Source organism: Sinocyclocheilus grahami, unplaced genomic scaffold (genome assembly GCF_001515645.1).
Source record: "Sinocyclocheilus grahami isolate Dianchi unplaced genomic scaffold, SAMN03320097.WGS_v1.1 scaffold51.1, whole genome shotgun sequence".
In the NCBI taxonomy this organism is placed as follows: domain Eukaryota; kingdom Metazoa; phylum Chordata; class Actinopteri; order Cypriniformes; family Cyprinidae; genus Sinocyclocheilus; species Sinocyclocheilus grahami.
In genome coordinates this window covers 863,329-883,172 of record NW_015505230.1, presented here as the reverse complement: position 1 = coordinate 883,172, position 19,844 = coordinate 863,329, and the positions used below count along the sequence as shown (strand labels likewise).

The following is a 19,844-nucleotide window of genomic DNA, read 5'->3' as shown; positions in this document are numbered from 1 at the left end:
GACTAAAGTCTCAAAACCAAAGAGATATTCTTTATCAAAGTTAAGACTCTGCCACGCCCCCCTAAAACGGCTCGTTCTAACACGCCCCCACATATCTACCTCACTATGTGGAAATATTAGCATAATGCCGCCCAAATGTTCACGCAAAGAAAGAAGGCGTGGTTTCAGTAACCGCAGTGTTGAAGCAGCATGTCAGGGAGACGCTGTGTGTTTCTAGGCGAAAGCAAAAGCACTTTATTTGGCCTTCCGAAAGTAGATGCATTTAGGAATCTTTAAGATTACTTACAACAGAACAGCAATGCATTTTATAGACAACCGTTTCGTGAACCTAGGAGAGGAGGTAATTCTGACTTTGCTATGACAATCTAGCGCTTTTGAATTAGCTACTGTTTTGTTATTAGTTTAAGTATTTGCTATTGACTGTTCAAATGCGGAGTTTTGCGCATCGTGTGTGTGTGTGCGAGAGAGAGGGAGAGCGAGAGAGAGAGAGAGAGAGAGCGAGAAAGAGAGAGAGAGACGGGGTCACATCACAGTGGAGTCAGCTGTCTTAACCGTGGCTTGTGTACTGCAAACACATACCAGCTTCATCACTGTGTCTGTCACGCGACTCTGTTCACCTTTCGGGCTCTGTCTTTACATTTATTTTGAAAGATGAAGCTCGCGATTATGGTAAGGGGCATTACATTTCCGACGAGTGCTTGCGGTGTTCGGCCAATCACAATGCACTGGGTCAGCTGGCCAATCAGAGCAGACTGCGCTTGTCGGAAGGAGGGACTTCGTAGAAAACGAAGTGTTTGAGAGCGGCGGGGCATAGAGGACCTACAATAATGTACAGTATTTGAAAAATAATATGTTTTTTGAACATTAAAGCATGTCAACATATTCGGTTACAACAAATAATGATCTTTTAAAAAGCATCATATGACCCCTTTAAAGCTACAGTCCGTAACTTTTGGCACTCTAGCGGTTAATAAACAGAACTGCATGCGTCTTGCGGAAGAACATTGTAGCCGGAGCTACTTCTCTCTGTTTATGTCTATGGCGAATCACGCAGGTACTGGGTTACTCCGCAGCGCTACCTACCCGAACCAGTCTAAAATGGTCCGAATATAAACACTTATTATAGGTGTACCGTAGGGATTCTGGATAAGTGAAAAACACGGTTTGGAAAATGGATTCATGGTGTACTCGCTTATTATATAAATTTAGTTAATTTTGAACACAAAATAGCTACGGACTGCAGCTTTAAGATTATAGGCCTAGAAACATATATGCTTTTAGTTGTAAGTAAATAGTAATAAAAAAGAAATTGGTTGGGATTACACTTTTGATGGCCCCTTGGATTTAATAAATAGTAGATTTGACAACACGTAAACAGGCAAAAATAAATCATGTTTATCCAACAGAGATGTTTCTGGTTAAACTTTATTCACAGCTGCATTATATTTCACGATAAACTGCATATCAATAAAGCAAAGTTAGGTCCATGTGTAGAGCAGGAAACACTTGCAGTTGTTTTACAGATTGTTCTAGGCAAGATCCAGGTACAGTTGTATTAACACTAAATATAATACCTTCTGACAGAAACATAATAACTGAATAACAGTACATACAGAAATAAAAGACCACTATCATACTGGATGTGCTTTTGGACCTTAAAGAGGAAGACATTAAAGGAAAAAGGCTGTTAAAAGTCTAAAATGATAGGAAATGCAGAATGAGAATGACAAGAGTGTTCAAATCCATTCAAGAAACAGCATCAGAATATGAACAGATCCACTGAACCGAGATGCTGACTTGCTGAGGTCACACGTGTATGGCTCTACAAATAAAAATCACTGCAAATCAAAGATTGTGACAGAAGCCTTTCCCATTAAAAGCTTTAGGTTTTAAAGTTATAGCAGAAAGGCTGCAATTAAAACAACAATGTCAGCGAATGAATGAATGAAACTCACTTTTCTGCTTTAACTAGGAGACTTAGAAGAAAATATGTATTTAAATATAACATACAATCGCATATACCATAGAGTTAACGGTCCATTATATACATTATATAAATAACATAAAACAAATGTCTGGACTTTGCTCTATGCATTGTCAGGAACACCACTGAACTGTACAATCGGAAACAAAAATAGTTTGTCTAGTAACACTAAACAAGCACAAGTCACAGTTTAAAACTTCAGTTATGAACCTAAAGTTGAGTTCTTTACCAGAACGACTCAAGCATGTCAGAAAACAACAGATGTTTATGGAAAAGGCACAGGAAAACTATAAATTAATTCGCAAAATGGTCATCAAGTTGGGTTGCGAATTCGCTTCATTAGGAATATTTCTTAGAGTAGCTTTAAAATTGCTGGTTGTTAAGCTGGAATAAAACATGAATGAATATTCACATTTTGACCAAGAGACAAAGTTATAGAAATATGTGCTTCCACAAGAAATTGGAGTCCATACTTCAGTATACACTGTATGTACAGTGGTCTAACGCTGTAAATATGGGCTTATGAATATGCACAGCCATCAGACAAAGCCTGTATAGACCACTGAAATGTGTTGCTTAACATTCGAAGATTAGAGTTATGAGGATTACAAAAATAATGGAACCTCCCAAAATCTGAAAGTGCTTAAAATTCCTGTTCTGAAAATGAAATGAGATTCACAATAACATTACGGAGAACAGTTGTTGATTCCACTATTTTTAAAGTATAGTATCTGCCAAAGTGAAAACCACAACTGAGGTAACCAAATGAAAGATAGCACCACAGGTTAGGAGCTAAAAGACAAAGATAAACTCGAACCTCAGGGGAACTTGAACTCCCAACGGTTCAGAAATTAACAATGCTTGATTTGCTTCTCTAGGCAACATAGTATCATTCTGATGAGTCACTATCAACTCCACATTAAATGTGGGTTCTGGCTGTAATGGTCTTTTTTGAGGTGATCCTCACAGGAGGGATTAGGAGAATATTGCACATTGGTAAATTCAGACTAGGGAGCCACTTCTGTGTATCAGTTAAACCGTCATTGTCTTATTTCTGCTTAGGCCCAGCGGCCACTGGAGACGAAACTGCGACTGAAGGAGAAGCTCACGTCAGAGCTGTTGTGTTTGCCCCAGGCACCGAACGGCACCACAATGATAGTGCTGTTGTCTTCAGCTCCGTATTGAAGAGCCTGAGAGGGACAGAAGAGTTCGACGAGGAAAAAAACCAATAAAGTTAGAAAGCAAATCTTATGCATGTTTAAACCTGCCACACGCACCCACAATAAAGACAAGAATCAATGAAACTGCATGTAGTTTTATATCATAGTAACAGCACACATCACACTATAGTTAATTTTGCTGGACATTCAAACAGTGGTTCAGAAATCAAAATTACCAGGAGGGATTTTTTTATTATTATTTGTGTCCTTTTTGTAAACAACCTAATGAATCAACACTTTACAAATGAAAGGTTCTTCATCTCATTTGATCACTTTCTCTTTTTATTTTATTTGGAACGGCTACAAACTAAAAGACAAAAGGCATCATCTAAATATCTGGGGTAAAATTAGCCATCATTGAGCCCTTTGTTTCTGAAATTAATAATTAGAACATATGCTAAAAAAATAATGGTGGATGTTGGATTATATGACTAACCTGCTCAGATATGCGTTGTGCGGCCTCTTTAGGGTCGTTACATTGGTTAATGATGTCACAGATCTCCTGACTGTTCATGATGAAGTTGATGCCATCAGTGGTGAGTGCCAGAAAGGAGTCGTGGACGTGATGCAACTGACAATACAGGTAGACTTAAATCAATACAACTTAAAATTAAAATATAATTTAGTAAAATATTTAATAAACATTTAAGGCTACGTCCGCATGAAGCCAGAGCTTTCCCTATCCAATCTTTTTTTCCCCTCGTCTCAAGAAATATCTGCGTCCACACGAAACAGACACAAAACGATGTAGTATACATGCCAGACCAGCATGTGGCGCTGTAATTCTGCCACAGAGATACACTAAAAATGGAGAAAAAGACTTGGACTATGTGCATAAACCTTGCGCACGGTATACAAACGAACATGGAACAATACATTTATTAATCTGTGTTAATGTTAGATAATAAAAAGACAATTGTTCAGTGTTTGTTCATGTTTTTGTTGCTGTTACGTGACGTAGCAGTGTCTGACTAGGGGCGAGACGTGGGCTGATGACGTCATCGTTTCAGAAAATATACGGATTCGTTGTCCACACGAAAACGCAAGGGTGGCGTTTTCAGATTTATCCACTCTGGGACCCGGTTTAAAAAAATATCGGTTTCACTCTCCCAAAACGCCGGATCCGTCAGGAAAAATGTATTACAAGTATTTATTTATAAATAAAATAAATAATTGTATTATATTTATTTTGTTTTGTACTTATTTAAAAAATATATATATTTAAAAATATTGACTCAAAAAATAAAATTGCGTTTTTGTATATATATATATAAATTCAATAGTCAGTCATTTACGTAAATAACAACATGGTAATTTTAAATTTATATTATGGTAAAAATACGTTGTCAATACATTTTGAATATGTAAAAAGTGAATTTCAAAGAAAAAGCTCTCACTGAAATTCTCTTAGTCTCTGGTTCTGCAATGACACCTGATGTCTTGAGGTCGAAATCTCCAATGCTGCGTGTCATGGCCAGTCTGCCATTGACGTGCGGTTGACCAAAACTATTCCATGTAATAAAACCTCCAGTCTTGCGTATCCTTCAGAAACAAACACATGGTGTTTAAAAGACATGCACTCAGTGTCTCAATCTGCTTGGAGCACTTAGGCTAACTGTACCTCTCTTTTTCATCCTTTCTCTCAGGCGTGTGATCCACAGTGAGTTTGAGGGCCTTGCCTTTGCGGCACAGCATGGCTCGGCTGTCCCCCACGCTGCCCACCACCAGCTCGATCCCGTCTCTCAGCAGGGCCACTGTGGCCGTCGTCCCTGCACTCAACAGAGAGGCTGTAACACACCAGAGAGCGAGGCAGAATGGTTAGTTTGTGATGCGGTCACAGAAACAGTAAGACACGCAATACAGAGTTTGCATCTGTTACAGCACAATCACACACAGAAATTAAACAGCTATTTACTCTTAATCCTTTTCTGAGATTTGCATGTAATTCTAGTGTACTATACTACTGTGCATATTTTTGAGATATGTAAACATTGTTTTGGTAATCAAGCATCTAATAAAAACAAATGTAAACTGAAACAAAAAAGAGGGAGTTTCCAAAAGAGATTATGTACTTGAGTACTCAAGACAAGCAGGTAGCATTGTACCGTTTTGACTATCTAAAGCACATAGGACACATGTTAGAAAAATGTGAAATAAACCATTGTTTAGGCAAAACATTACGCTTAGCATTGGAAAAAAAGCATTAAACAGCATAAATGCAATTGATTTTAAGAGGCACATCTCTTTTTAGCAAATAGCATTTCTTCAATAAAAATTACTCCCACAGTAAATATCTTGTGCTTTTCTCTGACATCAACTAAAACTAGCATTATCCATACACAAAACAAAAATTGAACACAATGACTAATCAATTATTTTCCAGCAACCAACACATGTGAAGAAGGCAGAGCACAGTGAAGAGAGATAAAGAGAAAGACAGAAAGGAAAGAAAGAGAGAAAGGTCAGGAACCTTCCAAAAGTCCACGCAAGGACCCGCTGGAGCAATCTAACCCTCCGGCCTCCATAAAGGTACCGCAGAGCTGCAGCTCTTATAGGGGTAAGCTGGGTCCGCGGCTGTTGTAAATAACACGCACACACACAGGGCAAGATTGGACATGTCACGCAGCAGGCCACACTAGTGGGCCGCACACTACATGAATATGATGGACCTGGCACAATCCTATTTATTCTATCACAACAGCATTTAAAATACTTAACACAGATTAATCTAAAAAAAACGTATTTTTTTTAACTATGTGTTAATATTATATACTAAAGGTGGGATTTAAAAGTAATCTTTGATACTATTTAAATTCAAGGTGATGCTATTCCAAATAATTCCTGATGCATCAATTTTTCAGCAACAGCATTGGGTGCAAATCTTTACTATATTAAAATGGCTGGCTTATAAGCTAAATGTCTGTTAAGGTGAACAGAAATGGAATAAATGAGTATAACAACTTAAAAGTTTAACTCAATAAGTTTGTTAATATCAATTAGTGTGTGTAATTTTTCAGTCTTAAAATACAAATAGAAGAAAACAACAATGAAAATATAAACAAATAATTCCTATTATCAATTGACAAAAGTTCTGAGTGCCACAGCACAGATATTCAACTAGTTACGTCAACTGCCCAGTTGCAAGCAGAGAAAAGGAGCAAACATTTTCACTAAAATATTCATTTTGATAACACACTTGTTGTTTCTTGTCAAATTTGTTTAGCAAATATTTTTTAGGAAAATCATTTAGGAGGATATTTTTATAAGAACAGCAGCTATATAGGACTTTTATTTTTTTTAACCCACCCCTAGTATATACAAGCATGTTAAGTGCTATCTATGTCGTGATGGATGCATTTTACAGAGCCAGAGAGAAATCTGTGAACTATAATGACTAGAAGGTTTTCACTGCTCCGTATTAGGGATCATTGTTTCTTTTATTTTGTTATATATATATATATATATATATATATATATATAGTCTGCGTTGTCATGTTCTGCTCACAAATGTCCATTTGGCTCTGCTACATGTTTACCTGATGCATCAAAGCAATACTTATAAATTAGGACTCTAAAACAACAGCTGAAAGACTGTGCATGCTTTAAAAAAATAAATTAGTGAAATAAGACCTACCATCTGCACTGAAGTGAAGATGCCTTGCTAAAGCTTTGTCCACCTCAAGAAATGCTTTGGTTAAAACTAATTCCAAGTTATCCTCCTCCTCAGCAATGTCTCTGAAACACAAATAAAAAATGCAATATAAACAGTTTGTTACTCTGAAACGCCACAGGTACTGATTCAGAAGCCCATCATGGTTTAGACAGGTTTAGAAGCAGTCCTTGTTATCTCTTTAAGGAATTATAAGAACTAGTCTCATGTTGGTAAACAGAGCTTGCAGAGTCACGACAGAGCTCTACGCGAGTACGATCATGAGCATTTGTTGTATATGGAACACCTTGCATATTCTTTACAAAACTTGTAAAAAGATATAAAAAAATAATAAATACACACCCACTAAATAAATATTTCACCTAAAAATGAAGCTTTAATGAAAATGTACTTACTCTCAGGCCATCCAAGGTGTGGAGTTTGTTTCTTCATCTGAATAGATTTGGAGAAATTTAGCATTACATCATTTGCTCACCAGTGGATCCTCTGCAGTGAATGGGTACCGTCAGAATGAGAGTCCATACAGCTGATAAAAACATCACAATGATCCACAAGTAATCCACACCACTCCAGTCCAGTCCATCAATTAACATCTTGTGAAGAATAAAGCTGCGTGTTTAAATCAATACATTATTAACTTCAAACCGCTGCTTCCAGCTAAAATATCAGTACATAATATCCAGTGGGAAATTGTCTCATCTGAATCAGGAGAGAAATATGTCAGTGGATTTTGATGTGAGAGGACAATGGATTTGTTTCACCTTTCCTCACACACTTTTTTTCTTCACAAGACATTAATCTGCAGAGGATCCACTGGTAAGCAAATGACGTAATGCTGAATTTCTCCAAATCTGTTCTGATGAAGAAACAAACTCATCTACAGTAGTCAACATTTGAAGTGGATTAAAAAAGTGAATCAAAGTTGTCCTAAGACAAGAACGCATTTTGGTTTTAGGACGACTTTGATGAAAGGTTTTGATCCACTTCAAATGTTGACTACTGTACATCTTGAATGGCCTGAGGGTGTGAAAATGGAACAATACATTCCTTTAGAACCAGCGATCCTTACTTAATATGCTTCTCCATGTTTTTGTGGCAGAATTCAGCAGCCTCTGCACCTCCGTGCCCGTCAAACACTGCAAAGTATATGATGTTGTCCGTCATCCACGATAGCTGATAGTGGTCTTCGTTCACCTTCCGCTGACCAATCTGTGAGGCGCAGCCCACCTTGGACAAGCTAACTTTGGGAATAGGTTTACCATATCGGATGCTCGACGGAAGCAAGATGGGCTCATCAATGCGGTTGTCCCAGATCCCAAAGGAGTCCCAGGTAGTCGGATGGCCACTGCTGTCTGGATCAAAGCGAGTGTTGCTGCACCGAGGAGATGATGGAGTGTGGAGAGCCCGTCTCGTGTCTTCTTGGTGGATGCCGGTTATGCCGAGAGCAGCCTTGCAGCAGACACGGGATCCGCTGAGCGTGGCATATCGCACGAGAAGAGCCACTGACATACTCAGTGGCAGGATACAACACTTGCTGTACAGGCAGGAAGCGTCTAAAACAAATGGCCCTTAAATACGCTTCAAAAATCAGTGCAGAATGTAGGTAAGCTGGTTTCTGTAAATATTCAGTCTTGACCAGGAGTTCTCTGAAAAACATGGAAACAAACAAATGAATGACTTGACCCGAGGCTTGTTCTCCCCTAGATGTTCATAGCATACTATGCGACAAGAAGCACGTAGCTTTCAGCTGTGTCTCAAAAGGTAACTAGATGCCTACACAGACAGCAGGTTTCAGTCATCTATGATTTCCAAAAATAGCTACAGCCTTAACTTGGAACACTAAATAGCACGCTTACAGCCCCTCCCACTGAAGTCAGTAATAAAAAACATGAGACATATGTCTATAATACATGCCTAAAAAATGCTGCCTAGGTAGTCAGCTCGTCAGGTTATAAGACAGCCTCTGTTTAAACACTAAACAGCGTGTTTACTGCAAGTCCCAATGGAGTCATTCAGTAACAACATCATATTGTGCCCCACCCCCTATTTAATTCATACATTATAAACACATAACTTGCAAAAACAACATTAATACAGTCATTTAAAAGGGGAATAACACAAATATAGATAACTTAGACGGTCGAAGAATCGACAAGTTAAATATGAATAGAGGCTAACGTAAATAAACATGACGCAACACTCCGCTTATGTAACAACACGCTGGCAAAACCTTCAAACCACTCGTTATTCAAGTTTTAAACAAAAAATGATAACGCAAAAAAGTCTGAAACAGATATAAATCATACAATCCGCGTATTATTGAGTGTAATCATTAATCACAACAAGCAAAAGGGAGATGAATCCTCGAGCTGTGCCTTTCGGCGCTCGCGCGCTGCTAGCAGACACATCCCGCTACAGCAGAACGCGTATATTGTACAATTTCTAGTCTTTTATTAGCTACTTACCTTCAATTTTATAATAACAATGAGATCTGGTATGTCTTTGTTTAACCTAACGGGTTAATGTATGTATGTAATATCATACAGTAGATCATTTCTTCTCAGTGTCGTTTCTAGGCTGCACCAACAACAGCGTATGAAGGAACATACATGAGCCAATCAGATCCCTCCGTTTCGTCGGCGCGGTTCGATCAGTTGATTGGCCAGACTGATATGATTGACATGGCTCTAAACCAATGATTTAGGAGAGATTGTAGTAGGCGTTATAGATCCAACGGTGCATTTATAAAACGTTTAATCGCCTAAATATGTATCTCAATATACAGAGAACTATCGACATAAAAAACTCGAGGATGGATAATGACAGACACGGTCACCATTCACGTTTATCGTATGGAAAACAAATGAATGTGAATCGTGACTGTTGTGAGTACCACATTTCCCCTTACGCTACTCTTATGGTCCATGGAAGAACTGAAAGTCATTGTGGGCAGGTTGTTCTGTGGCCGCATCTAAAACGTTTTTCTTTCACTCGCTGTTAAAAACATTAAATATAGAAGATATTATTAAAGACACTTTCATTTTGTGGGAAGTCGAATAAGTATCGTTTAACCTGAAACCACTCTTTCCTGCTTCACTTTCGTGTTTGCTTTCAGTTTAGTATGAGTGTGTTATTCGTCAGTCCGGGGCTGCAGAGCCGCGCTGCTGGAGTCTGATCGTCTCATCCGTCAGCTGTGATCATGTTGTGTTTTTGGGGAGCGCAGGTCAGAGAGGGGCTCGGGCTGGTGCCGCCGGACAAAGTCAAACATGGCAATTCTGGAATACGGTCCGTGTGTCCGACAACAAAAGTTCAGGACATGTCAGCTGGACGGAGTTTTGTTGGATTCATCCGGGATGGGAAGGTCTCGGTCCTGAGATTGCGCAGTGAAGACTGTGATCATGATGGAAAACTAAGTATGATACACTAAATGACACTTCATTTATAAATTTGAAGACATCATTATATAATACTTAACAGATAAAGTTCTTGAATCTTTTATTTTCATACATTTATATTTGAAATTACAAGAGCTCCTGAGCTATAGGCTACTGTAGGCTATAATGTTTGTGACTTTTTAATGAAATTGGAATTAATTATAATTATATAAGTGTCTGTTTGTTCATTTAAAGTCTGAACAGAAGTTGAACTGATGAATATGTTTTATTCACTGCAGAGCCTCTAAAGCTAAAGAATGACAGAATCAGACTGATTGTCTGTGGAGGAGATGGTGCGGTTCTTCTTGCTTATGGAGGAAAAGTTCTCATCATGGACAAATCTACCGTGTGCAGGTTAAATTACAGTATACATTACTATAAATTATAATAATAATGATAATATATATATCTGACAGATTGTCTTGTCTCCGCAGGCCTCTTATTGGTCTGGATAACAGGCAGGTGATTGAGATCGCATGTGGAGACCATCATTCAATGGCACTAACCCACGGTATTAACAACTATTCCATCTAACATCTAACGTTTTGCTTTCATCTTTTGAGATCTTATGACTGACATGAATTGTTTGACATTTGAGATATTCAGATCTGTTGCTCTTTCAGATGGTCAGTTGTTGGTATGGGGTGAGAACTCTCATGGTCAGCTGGGTTTAGAGAAAGATCATCCCGGCTCTCCGTCTGCTCAACATGTTCAGAGTCTGAGTGGGATCCCACTGGCTCAGATCAGTGCTGGAGGAGACCACAGCTTTGGGTTGTCTCTCTCTGGAGTCGTGTTTGGATGGGGAAAGAACTCTGCTGGACAACTGGGCCTCGGAGATACTACAGGTCTTGTTTCATCATGTAAAAGATAAATCAGTAATAAAGCCAGAGGCGTCACGCCTATTCAAAGTGAGATTTCTGAGCCAAGTGGATTTTGAATGCAGCTTCCAAAAGACAAAAAAAATAGCAGAATAATATTTTTTATATTTGATGCAATCGCACCGGTGTGATTAGATCGTTCACAGCATCAGCTGCTAAATTCAAATCTGCGTAAGGTTCTTTGATCTCTGTCAAATGAAAGTGTTATAATTAGTAACTTACAATATTGTTATTAAATTCACATTAAATACAAAGTCGGTCGTATTAAAATATTTTATGGCATGACACCCATATCTGGTACTTAAGTAAAAAGACGGGGTTTTATCTGTAGTTAATAGATTACAGTATTACTCTACTTTGCCCATCACCCATTATAGATCAAATAACATAATCTATAAAGGTGCAAAATGCATTTACTTACATATATTTGAGAATCGAGATATTTCCTGATATAGTTACCACGTTTGGAAATATTTCGAATGAAAAGAAGAAAAAAAAACACAAGCCTATATCAGTTATACAGCGCTATCATGGCTGCTGTGTGACAAAGCATGACGAGCGCCCCCCCCCACTCCCCAGTGCCCCCTCAAAAACCATGAGTGCATGACGCCCCTAAATAAAACTACATATAAATGTACTAAATTTGTGCAGTACTGTATCAAATCTATATCAAAGCATGAATATGATGATGTATTTGTAAGTGACAAATATACTGTTTTGTACTACCACAGACAGACACGTCCCAACGGTTGTAAATAGTCTTAACCAGAAGAAAATTGTGTCCATCTCATGTGGAGGGGAACACACTGCTACTTTATCAAAGGTACTATGGTCAAAATATATTAGGTTTTATGCTGCATTTAGCATAAAAGCAAGCTGGACAGAAAATGTAGTAAATAGTTTATGTTTCAGGGCGGCACAGTATTCACATTTGGATCAGGAGGTTCTGGTCAGCTTGGGCACAACTCATTTAAAGACGAACATCATCCGCGGGTGGTTGCTGAACTGTGGGTAAAGGTGTGAGGTAAAGACGGTTCATAAGCTTTATTAGCAATCAACATTTCAGAGCAGTAGTACAGATTTTTTTATGCACTGTGAAATGTCTTTAGCTCTACATAATTCGTCACATGATGTCTGATGTATAAGTTTTGCTCAGTAAATAGGCATTTGATAATTTTTTCTTAAAGACATCACACACTCGTATCAGTCGCATCGTCAAAGCTGATCTACTCATTTGGATGTTGGATACAAGGGAAGTTGGGAAATTGCAAAATGATCAAGAAGTCTATGCCGTTCCCTGTGGATCTGTCAACTAGTAATTAAAAATCATTTTATAGCAATAGGCTATTTTGTTATGAATATTTTTATATTCATGATGATGCTCAGAGATCTAAATTAAGTATTTGTTGCACACAGAATGTAATCATGAATATACGATTGAAAAACTCATAGCTGGGGAGAATCATTCCTTTGCCTTGTTTTTCAAAGTAAGACATGGCAGTTTTTATTCATAAATAGTTTAACATTATTGCTGCACTGGGATAAAATTTGTAATTTTTTTGTAGGAACTTGGAAATGAGTCTGCAAAGTCTAAACCCAATCCTATCAGAGGGGTTTTGACATTAAATGACAGAATGATTGACCGCTGGGTGTCTGAAAGAGACTCATGGGCAGCAATAAAGAAGTGAGTGCTTGACTCAGTTCCATAGACAGAGCTTCCGTTTTCATTTATGTGTATTGTGTCCATGTCACCCTTAAATTTGTCAAAGTTTTTGTCAGTTCTTGCCTTCAGGGATTGAGCAAATAGATTTGACCCTCTTTCTAAGTAGAGTATGTTAGGAGTCTTACTAGTATTTAATGTTGTGGCTTGTAATTTATATATGGTAGGGTAATGCATATAAATGGTTTATATTTACAGGGAAATAAAAAAAGTGTTCTCCTCTGCTGCCTGTTTGAATGGAAGTTTTCTCAAAGCAAGGTAACTCAGAAGTACATAGATATGTCTAGCAATTTTTGAGCCCAAAATTAATCAGCTGAAATCATCACAAATATTTATGTACATTTTTGTTTTTTGTAGTCATGATGAACAGGATTTTGAGCTGGCTGAAAAAGCTTTTTCAAAGTTATTAGGGAATGAAAAGGTGATATCAAAGGTAATAACAAATCCAAAATATTCAGTTTGTTTAACATTAAAAGATGCAAATAAATGTAATATAACTTAAAAGGTGTTGAAAGGGGTTTTCTATCATCTGTGTGGTGTCTATTTACTTTTTTCTTTACTTTCACAAACTAAAGAACAAGTCCAAATGATTTGAGAGAACTAAACCGTATATGAAATTAATTTAAGTTGTATATCACAGGTAGTGACGGTGGTTCAACAGATGCTGCGATCTCTGAATCCCAATCCATTTGGTGAGGAATCTCTGAGACTTTACATTCTCCTCCCTGAGCTCATCAGACGTCTCCAGAAACAACAACGAACTGAACTCACTGAAGCTCTGGCCTCCAAAATTCTTGAGCTGAAACCTGCTGCTCGCAAAGTGTTAGGTAAAGCTGAAAGACTTTTCAGCCTTTGTGTTTTTGACCTTATTGTATTTGTCTAAGTATTTTTATATTATATTCTCAGAGAAGTACTGGTCCAGACTCCCGGATGATTGCCTCAAAAGCCTGGTGAAGTTATTTCGCAAAGCATCTGCTGAGATGATTGGCCAGATTTCTCGTGGTGAAATGAATCAGGATACACAACACTTGAAGAACTTTATGCAGATCCTTCAGATGATCTATCAGGTGCCTTTTTAAGCATTGGATCAAGGATGTCATTTAACCTATCATAGTATAATAGTTGTTTATACTTTTTTGTGAAGGTCTGCTGCAGTGCCAACAGAGACGTCACAAACAGGGATTTCATCATTCATGAGATCAATGATCTACTAGATACGGTAAGAACCAAAGCAATAGTGAATTGTGCTGCACAGATTATTCTTTCAGGAAAACCAAAATACAAGACCATTCTCTTTTTCTACATCAATAGCTGCAAGTCACCATGGAAGATCTGGAAGAGTGCATTGATTTCAATGAAACAGTTTTGAAAAAATACTACATTGTGGGTATTGAAGGCTTCTAATATGATGCATATGAATCTTTGCTCTTTGTTCAATAACTGAAATCCTATATTACTCCCATGCGTCTTTCTTTCAGGGAATTATTAAAATATTATTCAAGTTCCCTTTTGCGGCTGACACTGTATCTAAATGGAGAATGTTTTGTGTAAGTGACACACATGGGGATGTACTCAATCATACATATGCTATGCTAATCTGAGGGTACATTTACACGACAGTGAAGCACTAAAGACGGAGAAGTTTTTCCTTGGTGTTTTTGAAAAATTTCATGTACAGACAACAAAATTGGCAAAACAATCCCCATTCACACAGATCCGAGAAAGCGACTACAAAACGCTGTATTATGCATGCCAGGCCAGTAGTTAGCGGTGTCACTTTGTAAAGAAACACTACGCACATGTGCACACATCTATAGACTGAACATGTGCATGTACATGATGTCAGAGTTTTCACAAACTCAACAGTTTGCGTTTTCAGGCCCCCAAAATGCTGTTGTTGTGTAAATAAATGGATAAAAGTTTTTCCATTTTTAGTTTTGGAAAACAGTGTCGTGTAAACACCCTGTGAATGTAAATGCAAATAACCAGCTAACATTATTGTACTTTTTTTAAGTACTTGCGGGACGAAAGGATACAGAGCAGTCGAGACAGATTCATATTGAATGACAATATCAACAAGTTGCTCATAAACAGAGAATCAGTGTTGATGGACACACTTGAGTATCTCAGACAAGACATCCACTTATTTTCCCATCAATTGAAGGTAAATAGAACTAAAATTCAAAAGTTGACCATTTGAAACATTTGATATGCTGTTTTACTATACTGTAGGCCTTGTGTTGCGAAACATTTTACCTTAATGAAAATCTCCTGTACAGGTGGTGTTCATCGGGGAGAATGGAATAGATATGAGGGGTTTATCGGCAGAATTTTTCTCCCTCCTTTCCCAGTCTCTTCTGAAATGGGAGAAAAAGGTGCTGGAAGTCTATGAGAGTTCACTGGTTTGGTTCAATCCTGATGTAAGTTCTACACCAAACATTCCTCGTTCTTCCTTACGTGGTTTCCCTCATATATCAAGATGTGCTATGATGCTTTTGTCTTTTCAGGGCATGCAAGATGATAGTGATTTTTACTATCTTGGTGTTATTTGTGGAATGGCGCTCTACAACCATCATTATATAAACCTTGACTTCCCACTGGCCTTGTACAAGAAACTCCTCCAGCTGAGTCCCACTCTGAATGATCTGGAGGATCTGTCTCCTGTGGAGGCCAGGTAAACAATGAAAAACTACAAGACATTCGATTTTATACATTGTAGGTTTCACACTACCTTTACAGAGCAGGTCATATCCATAATTGTATTTTAAAAATCTCACATTAGAAGTCTGAAGAGCCTTCTTGAGGAGGACGAGGACGAGGTAGTGGACATGCTCTTTTTGGATTTCACGGTAATACAGTTTCTATGGTTCATTTGTATCAGTGTACAAAGCTGTTATTTTAAAACTTACATTTGTGCTGTTATTTACCTCTTTCAGGTCAAAGGGCAAGAGCTCATTCCAAATGGAAATCAAATTCCAGTGACCAAATCTAATAGGTAGAAACTGTTTGCTCTTCTTGTGTAATTGTCTATCTATCTATCTATCTATCTATCTATCTATCTATCTATCTATCTATCTATCTATCTATCTATCTATCTATCTATCTATCTGTCTATCTATCTATCTATCTGTCTATCTATCTATCTATCTGTCTGTCTATCTATCTGTCTGTCTGTCTGTCTGTCTGTCTCTGCCTATCTCAACTCTTCAAACTCTTAGGCACGGTTTCACAGACAGGGCTTAGACTAAGCCAGGATTAGGCCATAGCTCAATTAGGACATTTAAGTAATTTTTATTAACATGCCTTAGAAAAAACATTACTTGTGTGCATCTTGAGACAAAACAAAGGCACTGATATATTTCAAGATCAGTCAGTGCGAGTTTCTTTATGTTAAAATAGCTCAGATTTACACTTTAGTCTGGGACTAGGCTTAAGCCTTGTCTGTGAAACCGGGTGTCTGTCTGTCTGTCTGTCTGTCTGTCTGTCTGTCTGTCTCTGCCTATCTCAACTCTTCAAACTCTTAGGCCCGGTTTCACAGACAGGGCTTAGACTAAGCCAGGATTAGGCCATAGCTCAATTAGGACATTTAAGTAATTTTTATTAACATGCCTTAGAAAAAACATTACTTGTGTGCATCTTGAGACAAAACAAAGGCACTGATATATTTCAAGATCAGTCAGTGCGAGTTTCTTTATGTTAAAATAGCTCAGATTTACACTTTAGTCTGGGACTAGGCTTAAGTCTTGTCTGTGAAACCGGGGGTTAATATCTTTGACTCTTTCAATCAAGCTTGTCTTGATAAAACATTCCTTTTTCTATATGTCCTTGTGATGTTATACAGTTTTTCAAAGTCGCTTTGGTACATTTTTCAGATCAGAATTAAAATTCTCAAAATTACTTGTTCAACCTCCACATCATCTAGTCACTTGTGCAAATCATAAAAGCAATTTCTCATTCTTTTAAACAAATTGCGAATGCTTTTGTACATTCATGCGATTGATTATATACAATCGTCTGCTGTTTACTACATTATCAGTTGCTTATATCATGTTGATCAAAATATATTATACTAGTTCTCTGTTGAATAGTCTTACCCCCCAAAACATATCTTTGACTCTTTCAATCAAGCTTGTCTTGATAAAACGTTCCTTTTTCTATATGTCCTTGTGATGTTATACAGTTTTTCAAAGTCGCTTTGGTACATTTTTCAGATCAGAATTAAAATTCTCAAAATTACTTGTTCAACCTCCACATCATCTAGTCACTTGTGCAAATCATAAAAGCAATTTCTCATTCTTTTAAACAAATTGCGAATGCTTTTGTACATTCATGCGATTGATTATATACAATCGTCTGCTGTTTACTACATTATCAGTTGCTTATATCATGTTGATCAAAATATATTATACTAGTTCTCTGTTGAATAGTCTTACCCCCCAAAACATCTTGGCAATAGTTCATTGCTTAAGCCAGTCAATGCAGTTGTCATAATCTGTCAATCATATTTTCCATTAGACTGGCACTTAGAAAAAATTAGAAAATGTGCCAGTGAATCTTAAATTTTACTAATGACGGGGAATGTAAGACGTTAGATCAACCAGTGATCAACCAGTTCTCTAAAAGGGTAGGTGAAAGGGTAGGGAGGCAGAGAAAGGAGGAGAAGAGGCAGAGGATGTAGCCACGTTTTCGATGAAAAAAAGGGCCACTATAGTGGACCTTGATCTCAGTCATAACCTCACAATTGCTGAGGCAGGTTAAAAGATGCAGCCGAATATTGGGAGAACAACCGTGTCCTCAATCATTCAAACATTTGTACACAGTAGTAGAGGTATGTAATGTAATCAAACTATGCGCACTGTACTGTAATACTGTATACATACTGTAATGCTCCATATTACTGTAGTCCACTTGCATTTTATATAGTAAATATACTTTATACAGATACACACATGCATATATATATAGATCCCACAAACAGTTATGTGTACATTTGTACTATTGTTATATCATACAGGAAAAGTGCATTTTCATTCTATGTCATCAAAACCGTAGCCATAGTTCACATCAGGAAATACTGACAGTGTACACTGTTATAGTGATGTATATAGAGATGGCACTGATATGTTCATTGACATAAATACTTACTTTTGAGAGATCAACTTGATGGATTTTGAGCAAGTTACAGGCTTTTGCAAGTAATCCATTGTGTGGTTCTGTTTGTATGAATTGTTTCGAGAAATGCATTTACTGGTTTGCAGATATTAGGAATCAAACATTCAAAAAATGTACTAAAGCGACTGAGGAAAACTGTAATATACTTCAATGAATTATCCATTACTTCTGAACGGATATTACATGAAAAGACAACATAAAACAAGGAATTTAGCCTATAGGTGCTGTAGATGTTCCCTGTTTTGCAGTGCTACAGTAGATTTCTTTATCTTTTATTGCAAAGTAAGAACACTGGTTTTTTTTTTGCAGACAGAAGTATTTGGATTTGTATGTCGACTTTGTTTTCAACAAGTCAGTGAAGAATCAGTTTGAGCATTTTTCAAGAGGTTTCTTTAAGGGCTGCCCGCTCGATTTCTGGAGCATGTTCCACCCCGAGGAACTCCAGGGGCTTCTCCACGGCTCCCCTAAATACGAGTGGAAGGAGCTTCAGCAGGTAAAAGTGTTCGAGAAACTTGCCAATTTGCAACAAGAACATTTTAAATATTTGACAGTACCTGAGTTTTTTCTGCTTCATCTTCAGTGTGCTTCCTATGAAAAGTGTTCTGCCTCTGATGAGCTCATCAAGAACTTCTGGACTGTTTTCTTTGAGTTCACTGAGGAGAACAAGAGGAAATTTCTGAGTAAGTGTTATCTTGAACTTATGAATGTCTTGATGCATCTACGTCACATGCACATTTAGGGAATATCACTATTATTGCCTCACATTATTCATTTTTCTCTAGTTTTCATGTATGGAACGGACCGTGTCTCTGTGGAAGGTTTCTCAAAGCGCTCTCTGAAGATTTCACAGTCAGACTGTCCTGATGCAGAAGACCGACTGCCAGAGGCCCAGACCTGTTTCGGCAAATTAATTCTTCCCAAATACAGCGATATCAACACACTTCGTGACAAGCTAATGCACGCAATCAGCTTTTGTGAGGTTTTTGGACGAGGGTGAACTTCCCTCGAGGTTCTGTTGTGGATTTTTCTTGGGTGCGGCCAATGAAGTGGAGGAGCAGAGTTCCAGATGTCAAAATAAGACTTTATTTAACAAAGAAATAAAGCCGGGAAGACAGTCACATCATTCCAAATCATTCCAAAGTCTTTGTTTGTCAACTCATATTATATACCCCTTGTTCTCTCCAAATTTGGTCATTTTCTGTTTTTTCTTTGTTCCGGTTATTTTTTATTGGTTATAGATACCTGATTTGCCACAATTGTTTCCAACTCTTTTGGCCTTGTTTTCTAATTGGTTGGTAGTGTGGTCATACTAGATGTGTGTCAAATGTATCTACTTGCTTTCGTTTTGCCACCTTCCATTGGTTGGTAATGTGGTCATACGAGATGTGTGCGTCACATCCATCCACCTGTTCCTGATAATATTAGATTATTTCATGTTTACGTCTGCTGTCTACTGAAAGGTCCATTGTCTAATGGAAGAAACGACCATTATACGTGTTCATAATAATGTTACATTATTTCAAGCTCACTGGTGTACTGTCTAATGAAAGATTCACTGTCTAATGAAAAGACTATTATTCATTCTATGACATCCAGGGTTAACATAATTCAGCATATTAACTTATATATTGATTACTTTCATTTTCACATAATACTTCAATAAAATTACACAATAGTTCCCAACCCCAAAATATAGGCTATGCAGTCACAGATTTGCCATATAGGTGCAACACAGATCACTCTCGTTGGGAGCAAAACATTTTGAT

The 19,844-nt window shown here is 37.6% G+C and overlaps 1 protein-coding gene and 1 pseudogene across 1 annotated transcript; one reads left to right on the top strand and one right to left on the bottom strand.

The window, feature by feature from the left end:
- Positions 1 to 1,342: 1,342 nt before the first annotated feature.
- On the bottom strand, positions 1,343 to 9,472 carry ppm1kb (protein phosphatase, Mg2+/Mn2+ dependent 1Kb). The gene is made up of 7 exons (XM_016269288.1): positions 9,340 to 9,472; positions 7,944 to 8,520; positions 6,839 to 6,939; positions 4,826 to 4,991; positions 4,602 to 4,746; positions 3,641 to 3,775; positions 1,343 to 3,174 (listed from the first exon to the last, which is right to left on the bottom strand). Exons 2-7 carry the CDS (start codon positions 8,381 to 8,383, stop codon positions 3,043 to 3,045), a joined length of 1,119 nt encoding a protein of 372 aa, XP_016124774.1. The 5' UTR covers positions 8,384 to 8,520; positions 9,340 to 9,472; the 3' UTR covers positions 1,343 to 3,042.
- Positions 9,473 to 9,663: 191 nt separating this feature from the next.
- On the top strand, positions 9,664 to 19,085 carry LOC107583175 (probable E3 ubiquitin-protein ligase HERC4; annotated as a pseudogene).
- Positions 19,086 to 19,844: the final 759 nt, after the last annotated feature.